This window comes from Erithacus rubecula (assembly GCF_903797595.1).
Source record: "Erithacus rubecula genome assembly, chromosome: 6".
Taxonomy (NCBI): domain Eukaryota; kingdom Metazoa; phylum Chordata; class Aves; order Passeriformes; family Muscicapidae; genus Erithacus; species Erithacus rubecula.
In genome coordinates, this window is record NC_136688.1 from 36311037 (window position 1) to 36329213 (window position 18177).

Sequence of the window (18177 nt, forward strand, 5' to 3'; positions counted from 1 at the left end):
CTCTGCCGGGCGGGTCCCGGCTCCTGAGGCGGCCACCCCGCGGCCGCAGGCGCCGCCCCGGCGGGCGGTGTGACGGGCGGTGCCGCCCGGCCGCTGCGCTCCCCGGGCCGCGGCGGGCCCGCTGCCGCCCTCCCCCGGCGCCGCGGCGGGCGGGAGGATGGAACAGGGGCTGGCCGCCATCACCCTGTACTGCGCGCCCGCCGCCGGCGCCATGGAGCCCGAGCAGGTGAGCGGGCGGGCAGGGCGGCTCTCCGGGCCGCTGCGGGCGGGCGGGCGGCGGGGCCCGGGCGCTGCCGCTGCCGGAGCGGGGCGAGGCCGCGGCGGGTCCGGGCGGGCGGGGGTGGCGGCCGCGGCCTGACCTGCCGGGGGTGTGCGGGGCTGGGGGAGCCGCCGGTTCCCCGCAGTGGCCGCGGGAGAGGAGGTGCGTGCCAGCCGCCTGCCCTTCCGTGCTGCGCGCTGTAATTACAGTCAGCGCGGCGGGCACGCGTGGCTCCGGTGTCTCCTGCTCCCGGCGGACAATGCCTCTGACAGACGAGCCTGATGAATGTTCAAGTGAGACAGGTTTCCAGTTCCCTCCGTGCTGTCAAGTTGGCGGAGGCGTGGGAGGTGATCAGGGCAGCAGCTGTTAATTACAGCGCAGCCGGGCGAGCTCGCCTGTCCGTGCCCGGCCGCTCTCGCACCGGCCTCGGCTCCGCGCTGGTGCTGTGGGCGCTGCCCCTTCCCCGGTTACGGTGCCTCTCCAAGGCTTGTTGGGAGGGTGTCTTTTCTAATAGTTGTTCTCCGGCTATGTCATCTTGTTGTCTTTTGTTTCTGAAAGACTTAGCTGTTTAATTTCAGCTGAAACACAAGGGTGGGAAGTCAAGCAATATGAAAAAAACCCAAACCACTCAGGCCTAAACAGCCCCCTCCTTTCGAACCCTAGCCAAAAAAAAAAAAAAAAAAAAAAAAAAAAAAGAAAATAATGAGTAAGACAGCCAAGATAGCATGATAGAAATATTTTTTCATTAGTTATTACCAGTCTTCTAGTGACTAGCAGTATCAGGTCAGGAGATCAATGCAAATTGAATTGCTCATCTTTCTCACGGAGAGTGAACATCACACACTTTGGTGCTTTGGGTCATAAGCTCTTGCAAGGATTCCTGCATTTGACAGGTTAAAAGATGCCAACGTGAATAACCTGGTCTCCCTGTTAATTTTTACTTTTCTTCCTTGTCTCCTTCATGAAACTTAGTTATTGCATCACCTAATACTACTTGTGTCAGCTCTCCCAGCTTGCCTGCAGGTGTCCGGGAACACCTTATCCTTAATTGTAGTTTATTTATTTTGGCATTTTATGTGTGGACTAAAATTATTTTGTGGTGGGTATTTTGACAGTGGATACCAGCACTGTCAAAAGTTCCCCTGCTCTCTTTCTGTTTCCAGACATAGGGTGAGATAGAGTGGGTGCAAAGAGGGTAAACAAGGAACATGAATTTCAGATCCTGACTGCCTTACAGGCAAGGTTTGTATGTGTGCCAAAAAGCCAAGAAAAAATCCAAGAGGGCATTTAAAAGAAAGGGAAAGTTGCCTTACAGTGTTTACCAAGTACCATAAGAGTTAGTTAGTGTGGCAAAAGCACAAGAGTCATCAGCCTTGGTGTCTAATAGTTGCCGTGACAGAAGCCAAAGTAAATACTCCTGTGACGTGGGCACAAATGCTGACTCTTTCAAGACCATAAAATGTCTTAGAGAAGGAGGAGCCTGTGGAAAAAAAACGAGGTCAGAAACCTGACTAAAGTCATACACTAGAAGAGAGATCATTGTAAAAACTTCCTAAATTGGAAAAGAAGAGCAAATTTTTAAATGAAGATCAAAAGTGTAAATTCTCAAAGAGGAAATACTGTAACATTTGAGCTAGAAAGGGAATCTAGGTGATAACTCTAGAGTAAATCTGCATTAGCACAGTTTTGTAAAGATAAAATTTATTGGTGCTGAACTTTCTGCTCATACCTGGGACAGTTGGCATTTATTGATGCTGTGCAGGCAAAACGTAAGAGGCTGGTGATGATAAAACCCTCACTCAGGTGTGTTGACTAGGTAATAACCAAAACAACAGATGACATACTTTATTTTATTTAATAATGTAGTACTTTTAGCAAGGGAACCAGATTCACTGTTCTTTGGTGTTTCCTTACTGTCTTGAACTACTGCATTTGTATGAAATGTTGTAGCACTGCCAGCTACATGGAGCTGCTTACTGTAGGTAGTGTGAGTGTGGGATGGGTGTTCAGGGAACTAAAGCTTGCTTTTAAAACTTGAAATATTAAACAGCATTTTTTTAAAGTTAAGATATTTGAAGCATTTGCCCTAAATGAGCCATAATCAGATGAAGAGGCTGTGCTTTTTGAGGAACTCTAAGGAAGAGCTCTCATTGCTTGCTGTTTTAATCACAGTGGTGTTTATGATGTGTTTGCAAGAAACAGTGCTCTTCAGTACTGTGACTAAATATAAAACCAGTGACATTGTATGATGCCAATAAAGGAGTGTGGAATGTTCATGAAAAGCTGATTCTGTGGTGCTTTTTGCACAAAAAGAGACAGAACCGAGTCACAGGAAGTGGCACTTTTATAATGGCAGCTTTTATAATGGCAGCAAGGAGTGCTCCCTGTGCTCAGGTTGCTTCACTGTTTCACCATTTGTGTTTTTATAGCTTTGCTCTGTTCCCAAGACTGAGAGACAGCAGAGAAATTGCACTGGGCCCAGATAATCAGTTTTGTCTTTCTACATGAAAATGTGCTTCTGCCTGGAAATACAATCCTGTTTCAGCTGAATTACCCCTCTGAAAACTTGCTGCTGGATTCTGCTCTGCTCAGGAAAATATCTGAAATGTCATGAAGACATTCTACCATGGCTAAAAAAATGCTGGGGGAGCTGAGATGACTTGCAGTTTTGAGAAGCAGTGGTACAGTGCTCGGAGAGATGATGGATGGGTGTGCTCCCTGTCCACACTGTAGAGCTCAGCATGTGATCTCTACCTCACTCCCTCTTCTCTATGGGCAGAAGAATCCGTGGCTGGAATGAGGGAAGCAGTTCTGCTCCCCAGGACCCTCTGCTGCTCTCTCTCCCATGCCCACTGTCTCTCCCAGCTAAGCAAGGCTGCTTGCCTTGCAAAGCTGTGTTTTTGTCATCTAGCATGAGAGATGAGGATGGTGATGCTGCACTTTTTTTGCAGCAGTTAAGGGATGTCTTACAACACTGTGTTAAAACATACATTTTTATCTATAATTTTGAATTGTGCTCTGTGGAGATCGTAAGGTTGGTATAGGGAAGAAGTTGGAATGCATTTTATACAATCTGGATTCTGCACACACTACGCATGTCATTCCTTATGATACAGTTGCAAATTACAGGAGCTCATGCATTTTTAAAAACCTTCATGGTACATTAAAAACATGTGGTTGGCATTTCCTAACCCCTGTGGCCCTCTCTACATGACAGAAGTGTTTTCAGCAGTTTTGTGCATTTGATGCAGCAGCATCTAAAAGCTCTACCAGGCTGAAGGCTCTGTTTTGATAGCTGCAGTACCAAACCTTACTAAAATTCTCTGCCTGCAGGAGTGACTAGCCTGAAGATTTTTGACTGGCCTTTGAACTAGAAGTATATATTTTTAATGCTTGTAAGCCAAAGACTGCATTGTAGCATTCAGCAGTGGAGAACACAGACAGACATTGTACTTCTCACTTTATATGTTCTTAGCCACAAAACTAAGTGTTGTCCTTTTACCCTGTCCCTTGTACTAATCATGGTTGCTGATGAAAGTCCACAGGGCAGATTCCTTGGTGCATCTTTTTAAAGCTTGAGTCTGGCTGCTTAGTTATCCAGTTCTCTTTTGTGTTAGAGGTGTCTGTCTGAACTTGCAAAGAGGTGGCTACAGCCTATTAACTACTTGATTAATTTCATTAGATATTAATTCCAATCCCAGCAATATTTCTAAGTATTAAAATTTATGTGCTTATCAAATTACTTAATGAAACATGTTCCCCCCAGAGGAAAACTTTTTGTTACTTTCAGAGAAGGAAACAAGAATGTTTTAGTCTTTTACCTACAGGCAAGCTCTTATAAATGTCTACTGTAAATGCTAACTCATCTAAAATATTTTAAATATCTCATGAAGTTTGTTATGGGTGAACTCTCCAGTTCCAGAAGCATGTACTTGAGGTAATGATTTTTTTTTTTTTTCCTTTATAGCAGCTTTCAAAGGGAGATAGCGGCTTTGAGAATGTGGAGCTGGGTGTCATAGGAAAGAAAAAGAAAATTCCAAGGAGGGTTATTCATTTTGCAAGTGGAGAAACAATGGAAGAATATAGCACAGATGAAGAGGAAGATGAACAAGAGAAAAAAGACTTGTTGCCACCTGTAGATCCTGTAGGTATTTTACTTGATAAATTGCTACTTCTGGTTTACTGGGCAGCTATAAACATTTTATACTTATTTTTTTGTGTCACAAATCTCATACAGTCTTTAGTATTATAAATTCTAATAATTTGATTGGCTTAATGGACTCAGAAATCTGGGAAAAATATTACTGGGAAGTTTTGTCCTGGAGTTCTCCTCCACTAAAGTAGCCTGTTTATTTTTTCACTGTTCTAGTTTGTCCTCTCCAGCATTTCTCTTTCTAATAATATTTGCCTTGTATCTCCTTGACTTGTACTGTTGTTTAAAAAAAAATTGCAAGGGAGACATTTTTTCCTTAAGTTTGTTGATGGTGGAGAGTTAAACCTGTAATTTAGGGTTACCATAACAGCAATTCAATATAATTAAAAGAGTATAGGAGGGAAAGAAAAAGATGACTTGCAGAAATAAAGGAAGACTGGTGTAATTCATGATACATAAAAAACAGATTTTAAAGGACCTGCCTAGTCCATGTAAGTAATGTTCATCTGTGTTGTAGGCTGTTGAGATGTTGCTCAGCCTGTCAGTGGAGTTTCTTTTTTATCGGTCCAGATTCAAGTGAAGTCCCAACAATCAAAGCCAGTAGTGTGCATTGTAGCTGCTAGAATGCATTTTCCTTTTTGTCAATAGTTCTGGATCTATACTTAGAGGTAAAATGAAATATATACTCTACTTTATTCTCTTGGCCCTTCTGATGAACTGTTTTAGTGATAGTGTGACTGCAGAGCTTTACAGCCACATGTTCCAACACCGATGGCAGCAGCTCCCCACCCTGTGCAGTCAGTCCTGCTCTTCATCTCTCCACATGCCCAGTCTCATGTTTCTTTTATGACAGCCCCAGAAACTGATGTCCCAACCACCTCTACCCTTCTTCAGCAATCCTTGCACCAACAAATTGAGTCTGCAGTCCTATTCCCTGCCTGCTGGTGGAGTTCTCTTTTTGGCCCTCTGTGCTCTTAGGTGCATGCACTGAGCTGGAGACTGCCAGACTGGCTGGGTGCTCCCAGATGTGCTGCTGGGTGCTCAGGCAGTCAGGAGTTCATGGCTTTGTGCAGCAGCTGTCCTGCCTGGTTGCACACTGGTAGCAGACACTGGTGCACAGAGCTGCTTCCTTCCACACTTCAGAGAAGCATCCTTGCATGCACAGAAAACAGTGCCCTGCTTTCTACTTGACATTACTGTTGAAATGACTTCTGCACCATTGTTTGGGAATCCATAATTAAGAAATGTTGTGGTTGAAGCTTTCTATTTACTCTACAGTAGTAGGCCCTGTGTTTATTAATATGTGTACCCATCCTGGAAGAGTTTGGCTTTCTCAAAGGGACTGAAGATTCTGACTTGCTGCTTATGCTCTTCTGAAAAAGTGGTGGGCCATAAGAGGTTTGCTTTGACTGCCAAGTGATACCTCTGTTCCCCTCTGTAAAATTATCTTGAAGAATAAAAAAGGTGAGTTAAGGACTAAGCTCGAGTGAGACTATGGGAATTCAGGTGGATTGGGGGTTCCACAAGTAAAGCTTTTTGTATGGATGTAAGGAAGGAAGAAGAAGGAAAGAAAGAGAGAAGAAAAAGAAAGAAGAGAAAGAACAAGGAAAGAAAGAGGAAAAAAAAGAAAAAAGAAAGAAAGACAAAGAAAGAAATAGAAAGAGAAAGAAAGAAAGAGAAAGAAAGAAAGAAAAAAATACAGAGAGAGAAAGAAAGAGAAAGGAAGAAAAAAGAAAGAGAAACAAAGAAAGAGAACGTAAGAACGAGGAAGAAAGAAAGAGTAAGAATTTGTATGGGTTGATGGCATTGCTCTTTCTTGGTAGGCAGTTACTGTGTACAACAAAACATAACATTAGCCTGCTAGCAGTCAGGATATTATCAGTATGAAATACACCCGAAGGATACAGTTGGCAAAGAGCTGTATTGTAGTCACAAACAATGGATAAGGTGATAAGCTGCCTTGCTGGGTACTAGAGTGCTTTTTTCCTCCTTAAGGATCTTCTCAAAGAAATGCAGGAACTGTACTATTACAGTAATGTTCAGATATCTTCAGAGTGAGGTCTGTTCCCCACTAGGCAGTCATGTCAGATATCCATGGATGGCTGAGAGATTTTTGTCCCCAGTTATGATGATCAGGGAACAAAATGTGCACAATTTTTTGTGCCATTTCCTGACAGCAGAAGAGTTCCATGGTGATGCACTGATGGAAGGCTCACAATCCTTGGTGTAGGTGTTGTGGGGGCAGAGACATGCACGCTGCTGTGCAAAGGGACACTTAGCTAAAGAGCCCTCAAGTGTGCACAAAAGCCAGTAATGCTGCATGGTTGTTCCCCTCCTTTCCTAATACAGGTTTCTTTTTTTTAATACCAAAAAGTATATTTTATGGTGGATTTAAGATTGTGTTATTCTCCTTTTATAGTTTATTAAATCCTTAATTTTGAATACACTTTTTAATAAAAGGACCCCCCCAAACCAGAGTAGTTTATTATGGAGCACACTATGTCTTAATATGTATTGCTTTTTACCTCAGACAGAATGAACTTGATTAGAGCAGGGGTTGCCATTAAGTGAGGTTTACTTTATCTCCTGCATGGTTTGTGTATCCCAGCTGAGCCACACAATTGAAGAAATGTTAGTCCAAGCTGAGCTTTGATGTTTTAGCCAGCAGCTGCTTTTAAAATGCTTTTTTTTGGGTAGGATTTCTATAAAAGCTATTAAATAGTCTGTTTGCTGAGACCAGCATGGCTAAAACTTGTTATCTCAGTTGGGATACAAAAAAGTATGTTGCAAGTAATAGCTGTTTCTGGACCAGTTTATTTTTAGAAAAAGCTTAATGTTTTGAATAGAAACTTTCCATCATCAAATTTCAAAGCTCTGCTGGTATTAGCATCCTGGAAGTTCTTGAATGAGTTTAAGGGAAACAAATATTTTGCTGTGTTGTCAAGAAATGTCTTCAGTAAGTACCTTGGTTTAATTGTGTTTTAGAGCTAAGCAGGCAATACCAGTGTGTTTCTTACTAAGCAAAGTAGTATGTATATATCCTGGTAATACCATAACCAGAACACTTGGTGTGGTGGATTCCTATTACTGATAACAAAACAAATTCTCACAAAGGACTGGGTTTTAAATTTTCTTTGAAACAACTTCTGGTGCTTCTGTAGGTCAGCGCTCAATTTATTAACATTCTTGGACTGGGGTGTCCATTCTCTTGTATTTTTTAATCCAGGACACAGGATATAATCTTTTTAGATAATAGCATTCAGTATTATCTGAATGTTCTCACACTGAAATTCAAATGCTTTAATTGCATAAATGTATTTTTTATTATTTTGTCCTAAAATGGAGATATTTGCACTCTATATGTATATTTTCTTTTGGTTTTGTCCACCAAAACTTTATTTTAAGAAGATAATCCTTCTGTTTATCCCTGGATGGACACTCTTTGCTGCATTCACCTATTAGCTGAGTAGGCAGAAGGTGTAAGTGCTCACAGAGGAGCTGTGATCAACATGACTGTTGGTGTGGTAACTTTAGAATCCATCCCAAGAAGGCATCTGCAACAAAGCTCCAGGAAAGATTTAATTTTATTAACCTTCAGTGCTCAGAAAGATTGAAACACATCCTTGCAGGAAGGTTATCTTGATATCCTGTATTTAAAAGGACCTTAACTTCAAATAGCAAAAATTCCTCTCTTCAGGACCATCAAACTCTGATTTTCTTTTAAGAATTCAAGGATGAAGGAGAAAAAGAGTCACTGACCAAGTAATAACTGCTTATAATATGGTAGAAGCTCTTGATGGAGGATGGTATGTGTGTTCCTGATGTTGTTTGCACTGGCTCGTCCTAGATGCCACAGTTTTATACAAAAGAACTTATTACAGCATTGAACACTCATTGATTGAACTAATTTAAAATTTATCTTGGCACAGTAAATAATGAAAAAAGTATCTATTTGGTGGTGTATATTAACTGTTTAATACAGGATTTTGTTTTTCCTAAATAAGGAAATTATTATTTTCTTATTTTGCCTTTTTTCTCTGGAGAAAGAAACCCTTCTTACCTTGGAAAGTTTAAGTGTTATTAGGGGTGAAATCTGCCAAAAATAAATACATACATGGATTGTTTAGGAACATGGTGCACTCAGAAATTCAAGGGAACATGTGTGGTCCCTTTGGCAGCCCCATACTAGGAAATAAAATCATGTTCTGTTATTGAACCAGAGGCCCCTTAGTTTTATCCATGACTGAATCCATTATGTTAATTTCTATTTAAATTAAAATTATACATTAAGATTTTTTGTAATATAAAAACCAGTTGTCAAAACTATTGTGTTTTCCATTTTAACAACAAAATAAAGTCAAGATAGCTGAATAATATAATTAAACATTGTAGAAACATCTACTGAAGAGACTGATTGCGGGAGAAATGCAATAAACAGTGTATGCATTTCATGTTGCCCCTTGTTTCCTGTCAAGAAATACAATATTGCTTCATCCTTGAGTTGATTAAAGACTGAAGATTAAGGCTTCCCTGGCTGGCCAAAGGAAGCTGAATACAGTATCTGGCTATGTGGTTCTGCACATCTGTAGGATCTGACTGTGCTATGGTTTTCCAGTTTCCAGCTCAGTGCATTAAAGCTACTTCACAGACAAGGATTAGTTTGATTCATTTGTACTGAGCCATTGCTTAACAGCCCTGTTCGTGTCACTGGAATGGTTCCAGTTTCCCCAGTACAAGCTCTTGCCTCACATCAGCCATTTCTTCTTCCATCTCCAAGGTGCTCTGGGAAGGCACCCAAATTTACCCTGAAGAGGTAAATGGGGAATGCATGGAAAAAGGTGATTCCTTGGAGGGGTTCCCTTGTTCCTGGTGGTTTACTCCCCAAACCATTTCCTTTTGATTTTCTGTGAAGTAGCCTCTCCCATGATTTTATATTGCCTTTTGAGACACTGGAAAGAAGGTTAATTTTTAATTGACGAGTCTGGCAAAGCCATGCTTGTCAGGGATGAGGAAATGTCTGGTTGGGCTTTGTCAGAAAGCAGAGGTTCCCACGAAGCTGAACTAGAAGTGCTTCCAATGTACCAAACTGATTTTTAGCTGTGGTGGGGGAAGAACAGAATCAGAACCTCTGAGTCTGCTGAGCCTCAGCTGTTACCCACGTTTGTGTTACCACAAATTTGTTGGAATATTCTGGGTCTGAGTTACTTCTGTCACATTGAAGTTCAGCGTGTCTTTTCACTCTGAAGTATTGTAGGGACTCTTGTAGCTTCTTTCTTACAGCACACAGCAGGCCCTTGTTTGTCCTGTGCCCTGCATGAATGCTTTTTAACCCTGTCACCTCATCATGAAGGATTGTACAGAGCCCTGTCAGTGCCATTATTTGCACCTGTGGCAACAAGCTTTTCCAGCACTTTCTTTGACTTCTTCAACTGAACAAACTCCTCGTTAGCCTGTCTGCCAGCTGAGCATATAATCAATGAGCTGGAGGTGCTTTTGTGTGAGTGGGATAGCAGCTGGTTTTGCTTACACTCTTACCTTGGCAGGACATTTTCCATATCCACTGCCAAAAATATATAGCATCCAGCTTTTTGTCAGCCTGCCCAACTTGAGTTTCAGGGCTGACAGACAATTTCTTGCTGCACTGATTTGTAGAGACTATGCTTGGAAAGCACCAAAGTCTAGTAGCTTGTGTACATGCAGTCTGAGGCTATACCAGGTAGTTTCTGTATTATTTACAGTAATAATTGGTTGTTCCTGTCCAGATATCTGTTAAATAAGATCATAGATAAAGGTTACTATCAAACAGTTCTTCATGGCAAGTTATAAATATTTACATAGCTGAATAGAGATAATATGTTTTACCTAATAAAAGCTGACACTTTTAATTGCTATTTTCCAGAGGAAAAGGACTTCTACAGAGATCTTTTCTGGGGGGAAATGTGTATCAAAGAGCTTGCCTGAATACAGCAACTTATTAACTATAAACATGTTTTAGTTCACTATGAAAGTTGAATTTGCCTTTTCACAAAAGGCAAAGCCTACAGTTTTTTTCCCCATTACCTTGTAATCTGCTTTCCCCCTTTTCCTTTTTATTACATGGCTTTGCTTCTTTTAAACAGAGACAGTCTCTTCCCTTGATGAAAAGCATAGCATGTGCACACCCATTATTTTCTAATTAATTAATTAATTCTAAATCTTTAATGTAGGATGTATATATATCTATGTATCAGTTTGTGTAGAGGCTGTGGTAGCTGTGAATACACCCCAGTCATGCAAGGAGCAATTCCCTTTCTTTGTCTTCCTGGGCAACCTTTCCTAAACAGTCTGTATCCCTCCGCAGCAGCACTCAGTCCATTCAGTGCATCTCTGGGATCCTGATGAGCTGCACACAGATCTCCAATTCCTCACTCACATGTCCCATGTTGTGTGCAGGCTCTTCAGAGAAACTTGCCCTCTGCCTTGCAAATGCTGGAGGTGACCCCAGCCTGGTTTATCCATGTTGTGTTCCTCGTGGTTCACATCGCCCAGGGCTTTGCTTGGCAGCCTCTCCATCGCTTCCTCAGAGCTGCAGCAACTCCCTCCTCCCTCAGGGCTCCTGGTTTTGTTTTTCAGGTGTGATTTCAAGGGATAATTGGTTGTAAATGTTTCAAAACAGCCTCTTCTTCAGAGGTTTGAAGGTTTGATTTGATTTTAAACAGTCTTTTGCAGTTTACTTGTTATTGTAATGAGGGACTTGTTACCTTGCTTCTCCTCTTGCCTGATAAAATTCAGAAGGTTGTGGAAAACTTTTTCTAGTCAGGGATTGAGTTGGCTGCTTGTCACTTCCCAAATCTGGAAGCAGGTAATAAAAAGGGAAAGAAATTTTCCCAGAGGTAAATCATGGTTTTATTTATATCTTACAGTAATACTTTGCTTCACTTGTCTATTCTACACTTACTTGAAAGTAAAAATATTGTAGTAGCTGGAAAACAGAAAACATTTCAGATCTTTCTTCTCAAGCCATTTGAGGTTTTGCATGTGTTATTTTGTGCCATGACCATACAGCTGTACATATTCATACTATTCTTGTTCCTGCAGACAACACTAACATGGGGACCCTACTTGTGGTTTCACATGCTGCGAGTTGCCACATCAACCTTATCAGGTATTGCTTTATTTAATTTTTGGGTAAGCCAGAAAGGGAATATTGAAACTCAGAAAGTCATGTTGACAGACTGTAAATCATCTTTGAGTTCTACATGTTGTTTTTTCAGAAGAATAAATTGAACTGTATTTAATCTGTGGAGACATACTCTCCTAACTTAGGCACTTTAAAAATTTTTTTTTAACCTTCAATAAGCCACTCTTACATGGACGAATGAACAGAAAAATACTCTTTTGATGAACACTTTTTCCACTTTTTCTTCATATGGAGATAGACTGATATTGGCAAGGGAATATATTAGTTTTCTATTAGATTTTGTATGGAATTATCTATTAGATTTTGTATGATGGTACCTGAAAAGATTGCTGACTGGTGTAACTAAACTGACAGCTTTTCTGAAGACAACTAGAAAGTATCCCAAGAACACATCTAGTTATGTGCTGTACAATGAACTTCTGAGGTTACAGAATAAACAGGACTATTGTCAAGAGTCTTAAACTCACTGCACACACATTTATTTGACTTGTGGACCTCTTAAAATTTTGCCAAGTTTTTAAAAATGCTTGTCACAGTCTGTGTTTTTCCCAAGGTGTCAAGTATCTTTATTGGGTTTTTTCCACAAATATTACGGAGTTTCTGTCACTGTACACATAATTTTGAATAGTTTTAAATTTTTTGGCAGTCTGTTGTATTAGTTAACCTATCCTTATTTTTGGAAACAGCTTCTCTCTAATGTTCAGTGTAATTATATTCCTTGACACATCTGTTCTTCATATGCAAGGGTAGAAGTTGCTTTCCTTTTTTTGAAGTCCTTTATGAATTTGAAGATCAGTCCTTTCTTCTTTGCACTTCAGTTTTGGCTCTTCATCTGCAGTTTGAACTGGTCTTTTGCACAGCACTCAGGATGCCAGGATTTCTATAAAATTATTGAAAATGTTCACTGAAGCAGTCAATGACTGACTTCTTTTTTTTCCCTGAAGATGATTAACTCATTTGCATCCTTGGGGCAGATTTACAATTTGAAGTGCAGAATATTTGACTTCTTGCTTGCCTTTATTCAACCAGTGTTATCTGTAGTTATCACCATGGTAAATAAACTGACTGACACAAGCTTTCCCCTGTTCCATACTTTGGCTGTGCCCTACCTGTTTCAGCAAAGAAGCACTGAGTATAGCCTAAGCTTGAAAATTGAGACAGCTGAAACATAAATATTTTATTAATCCATTAGTTAGCAACACAGAACATTGTTAAAACTAACTTGCAATACACTTTTATCAGTAAATACTGTCTAGTTTGCTAATACCACTAGATTGAACTGCCAGTACATTTAGTACCCATGCACTTTTGTCTAACCTTAATTTTCAGTTAAAGTTCAGCTCAAGGCTTACTCTTTAACTGATTCCTAGTGAAACAAACTTAAGATTCAAAGCTGAAACTAGCAGAATTCACACACTACCACTATATGTATTTTCATTGAATTTCATATTCTTCTCCTTTTGTTCATTCTTTATCCTAAAGAACAATTATTAGTATATTCAGCTAATAATTACCTACAACGAGATTAACCTCACAGATTTTTGTTTTATCTTGTGCACAAAGTAGGACTCCAGAAAACCATTCAGGAAAGATGATGGTAATTTTTATAACAAAACTGCATTTAAGAATTTTCTTCTAGGTACTAATCCTATGTAAACCTGTCTTTATTTTTTAGTGTGTGATTTCCTGGGGGAAAAGATTGCATCTGTTCTGGGAATAAGCACACCAAAATACCAATATGCCATTGATGAGTATTACAGGATGAAGAGAGAGGTATGTGTGTGAGCTAGGGTTCTTGCATTCCTTTTCACCCAGCTTGTCTTCCCTGGTATTCTAAAAAAAAAAAAAAAGTTTGTATTCTAGCATTAAAATTAAGCTTTAGGCCCTCAATTTCAGCTTGCCTCCACTTTTCACTTGATGCATGGTTAGCACCTTTTCTCTTCAGCTCATCCATCTTGGAAACAGGTGAGTCCTGACCTCTGCTCTCTTTCTTTTGTACAATGCAATTTCAAGTCAACACTCTGAGAAAGTTGGATGGACAGCTGCTGAACACTGTAAAGAGGTGGCTGCTAGCAACACTTTCCAACTCTGAAACTTGTTCAGCAGTCAAGGATAAATTGAACTTGAGGTTGACATTTGTTCTAAAGCATAACAGGGCAGTACTGATAGGTAGCCAATGCTTTAGGCAAAAAAAACTAACCCTTAGAAATCTTCATTTAGAAGAGATGGAAACATATTTAAGGCTTTATTACTTTTTTTTTTTTAATTGAGAGCTGAAAAAGCTTTAGGTGGATCTGTCACTATTGCTATTAACTAAAGCTGCTTATCTAGATATGAGTCCTTTTTCTGTGTTTGTTTAACATGGTTTAATTCTTCACTTTTGGTGAATTTTTCCCATTATGGGAGTTCTGGAATGTACCTCATCTTACGATCAACTACTGACTCTTTCCTAGTGGAACAAATGTCCTTACCTTGTAATAGCAACTGGTATGCTCTTATGAAAAGACCTCAATTTAATCTAAATAAGTGGTAAATAGTAAATAATAGTGTATGAATCTGGTTATCTCTTTCTAGGCAGAAGAGGAGGAACAGGAAAACAAGATGTCAGAAGAAGCAGAAAAAAAGCATCAGGAACAGCAGAACAAGTCACAAGCTGAAGCTCCTGTCCAGACAGACCAGCCTGGAGCAACAGCATGCTCTTCATTCGTGAATGTAAACTTTGAAAATGAGGAAGATTGCCTGCCCAATGTGGAAAATAAACAAGATGTAGTTCCTGTCCCTCCTTAAGTGTAAAGCTCTGTATAATGTAGGAAATAAGAACTGTCAGGTGTCACAATCTGCTTATAAACAGGAAAAATAGGAATATGCTTGCTCAGTGAAATACAACTCCTACCATTCTTATTGATCAGGAGAGAGCTAGGCAATGTCTGTTCAATCTGTCTGCCTAATAAAGGCTGAGGCATTCTGCCAAATTGGCACTTCAGTTAAAATGAAAATTGCACTACAAACATTTGGTCTAAAAATCAACATTTGGATGTGTGAGCTAATTTCTGTGTAAAGCAAGTAGAAATGTCTTTTCTTTGAATTGCTGTGACTCTAACACCTGTGGATTGCAGAGGCAGTGCTGTTTCCTACTTCTAAACCCTGATTTGCACATGGTTTGCAACTCGGCTCTCTATGAATAGATTAATAGGAATTAATATCCTGTAACTCAAAAGTAATTATAATAGAGTCTTATTCCCCCTATTTATTGTCACTGTTGTATGCATGTATTTTTTTCTGTTGTTAACACAAGAGAAAAGTGTTAGATTTATTGTTAATTAGATTAAAGGGTCCACTGACTTTTTTTTAAGTAAAAAAACCCCAACTTACCAGGAAGCTGTAAGCATCCTTAAGAACTTAAAAACAAGTACCAGCACTCTTGGAGGCTGAGAGTGCTCAGCTGCTCCATTCAGTGCTGTTGCAAAGTTTAGAACTAACATCAGTGTAGGATGTTCTCACTCCAAGCCCAGGAATTAAGAGATCCATGTGCTTGATGCATGCTCTCAGTGGTCCTGGGAAAAAAACTGAAGTCTTGCTAAATTATATTAAGTGCACTGGACACTCTATGTAGTACCAGTCTAGACTATGAACTTTTTTGGACATCAGTTACCCAAGTCTGTGTACTTGAGTAACCTAAACAAAGTGTTGAATTGCCAGCAAGGAAAGTTCCACTGCAGATGGTTTTTACCCTGTTAGCACAGAATACATAAATAACTAGAAACACAAACCCAAACTAAAAACTCTTCTCTTAAATAAATATAATGTGTTGTGATACTGAACTTGAAACGACAGGAATTTTTATTTTTGTCTAAATGAAGTGCAGGTAGCTCCACATCTAATATCAATTAAGGCTAATTTACTGCAATGACTCTTGTACCTGTAGCTTATAAAAGGTGAATTATTTACTTTGTAAGAATCAGATGTCATTGCCCCAGTCATTTTCTGTGGACTGTTGTAGGTAAAGGAGCAGAGGACCTGCACTAGTTACCATGTAGCACACCACTCTGTCCTTGAGATTTCTAAAAAAAAAGTTAAAAACAGTCCTCAGTGAAATTGGGTGGTTGGGTATCATGACATGTCCCTGGCCTTGCTCCCACTGCCAGCTGAGGAGCCTGATGTGACACTGCAGGCCAGGTAACTTGGCTGTTCATTTCTGGAATTAATATCATTTATCAGATGACCCTCTGCCTGGACTAATATCCTGTACAGCACAAACTCTTCCTCTCATCTGTCTGTACCTCTCCAGCACTACAGAAAATCTAAGGAGGAAGATTCAATCATCAGCTCTAGTCCATCTGTTTTGATAGTCCATTCTTTTCTGACTTGTAAGACAGGGTGCTGACCACAGTGTAAAATCACTCCTTAGCCATGAACATCTGCAAGGGAGAGCCTGATTCAACACCTGGGGAATACATAGAAAACCAGCTTATTAGGACTTCTTATAGCATAAAGAAAGTTCTTATAGCATAAAGAAAACCTCAGATAGTTTGTGTAATACCTTGACAGCTGAAGGATACTTAGCTTTTCTTCCAATAAATTAATGTCATTTATTTTTTTTACCTCCTTTCCTTACTATTTGTTGGGTAACAAATGCTCTCACTGCCTTCTTTGTACAAACTACTGTATTACTCACTGTGCCTTAACTTAATCCTTCCTTTTTTTGCAAACTGTATGAAAGTGGTTACTTTCATACTGGTTTTTCTGTCAGTGCATTAACGGTTATTTTATATTTAATATAATTTTTGAACTGGAAGTTGGCTCCGGCTTTTCCTTTAAAACTGTGTGGTCTTTGACACTTTATGCCTATATGCAGGTGCGTGTGCCTGTTTACTGTTTTCATCTTCACTAAGTCACATATCCTGGTTGAATATTCAGGCATCAGAATTCAAGAAATGACTCCCATCCCTTCCTTAGACTCTCAGGTAGTATTCTGTGTTCAGCACTACCTCAAACTAATAAATAATGCAGGATTGCAAACACTTCTGGGCTGGAGCTATTGTAATTCTATCTGAAAGTTGAAACACTTTTGTGGCTTTGTTAAGGATTAAGAGAGTTTCATAGCTTTAACTACTGCTGTAGCTCAGTTGTACAATTAAGATAGATTGCATAAAATACTTGCACAGGAAGTTAACTTGATGAAAGCTCTTTGTAGGTGTTTGAATTAGGTTTAACTCTACCTAAAGCTAGTGCAGTTTTATTTCTGTTAATGAACATCTTGAAACTAGGTAACTCTCCAGTTCAATAATTTACTTATTACACACTTCCTATTACACACTTAAAGCTGGTCATGCATGGAAGAAAAGGCCTAAATTCTTTATTTATTAATGAAAACTTTTTCCCTTGCAACAGAATGCTCAACAGTGCTGTCATTAGAGGAAGCCATGCAGAATGGAGTGGGAGGCTTGGGATGGCTGAGTGGATACAGGCCAGTGCTGAAGATACCAAGAACCACATCCTTACTTTCAGGGTAAATTCACACTTAGAATAAGCTATTTAAATTAGAATAGGACTTGGTACACATGAAATAAAGTCAAAAAATATTTATTTAAAAAAAAGGCAATTTTTACCTCTTAAACAACACTTGCATTTTTGGTTTCAGAAATTAGTTCAGTGATTTGTGTATGTAGCACATTTTATATCAAATGTGGGGGCAAAGGAGGAAAGGAGAGCAGTAAAATGGAAGAGGAATTGATTCAGATAATGAATGCTTCCAGCTTCCAACAGTTGGCCCATCAGATTGAGGTGTCTGTGGATACAGTCAGCTCCCATTGGCAGTCACGTATCATCAACATCAGCAGTGCTGTCATTATCACTTGCCACAAGGACCTCTCTGTTCTCGTATGTCCAGAACCCATTCAGATCAATTAGAATGCTGGTAACAGTGTCTCCTTGACTGCTATTGATCAAGTCTTGAAGGGAGATTTTGTAAGGGTCCTTAGGCTTCACCATATCAAAGATTTCATCCTATGAAAGACAAGTCAAAATTGGGAGAAAACCCCACACACATTAATGAGCAGAATAATGGCTATTTATGCCATATACAGAATGATCTTTGGGTAATTAGTGCCACCAACACCAATTTACAAAAAGCAGCTATTAAGTCCCAGAGCATTTAAGATACAAAGCACACTGACTGATTGGCTGCAGTTCAGAGCAGTGTCCTCAGCTCCCACATCTCAAGTAAGAATCTGCTTTTCTAGGGAGGCTTCAGCCTCAAAATGGCAAAATGAAACTCACTTGTATCAGCTAAGTTTTGTAGAAGCTTTTGTATTTTTTTTATAAGTACTAAAACAGCTAAATATGCAGTATGCAGTAATCAGTTTTATAAGCTGTTTAATTTACCAGTCTGCCCCCTCTCCCCCAAGGAACAATCCCTAGAACTGTAAAATGCACTTAGCAAGTACCTTCCAGTGTAACAAACAGCACCATGTGTTTAACAGGTAAATTGTACTAGAACATATCAGTTATTTTACAGAGCAACTGCTGACTAGAATGGCATTTTCAAACCTATGAGTAGGACAAGTCAGCTCATTTCTACTACTC

At 39.8% G+C, this 18177-nt stretch overlaps 2 protein-coding genes across 2 annotated transcripts in view; one reads left to right on the forward strand and one right to left on the reverse strand.

Moving 5' to 3' along the window:
* FAM177A1 (family with sequence similarity 177 member A1) lies at positions 1-16387 on the forward strand. Its single transcript, XM_079310240.1, has 5 exons — positions 1-226; positions 4227-4403; positions 11490-11556; positions 13268-13365; positions 14167-16387. The coding sequence occupies exons 1-5, from the start codon at positions 158-160 to the stop codon at positions 14377-14379; spliced, it is 624 nt and encodes a 207-aa protein (XP_079166366.1). The 5' UTR covers positions 1-157; the 3' UTR covers positions 14380-16387.
* PPP2R3C (protein phosphatase 2 regulatory subunit B''gamma) overlaps positions 15660-18177 on the reverse strand; it is a 14708-nt gene continuing 12190 nt past the window's right edge. Inside the window, exon 13 of the mRNA XM_079310234.1 lies at positions 15660-17598. Coding sequence (XP_079166360.1) covers positions 17410-17598 — 189 coding nt within the window. The 3' untranslated portion in view covers positions 15660-17409. The remainder of the gene's footprint in view (positions 17599-18177) is intronic.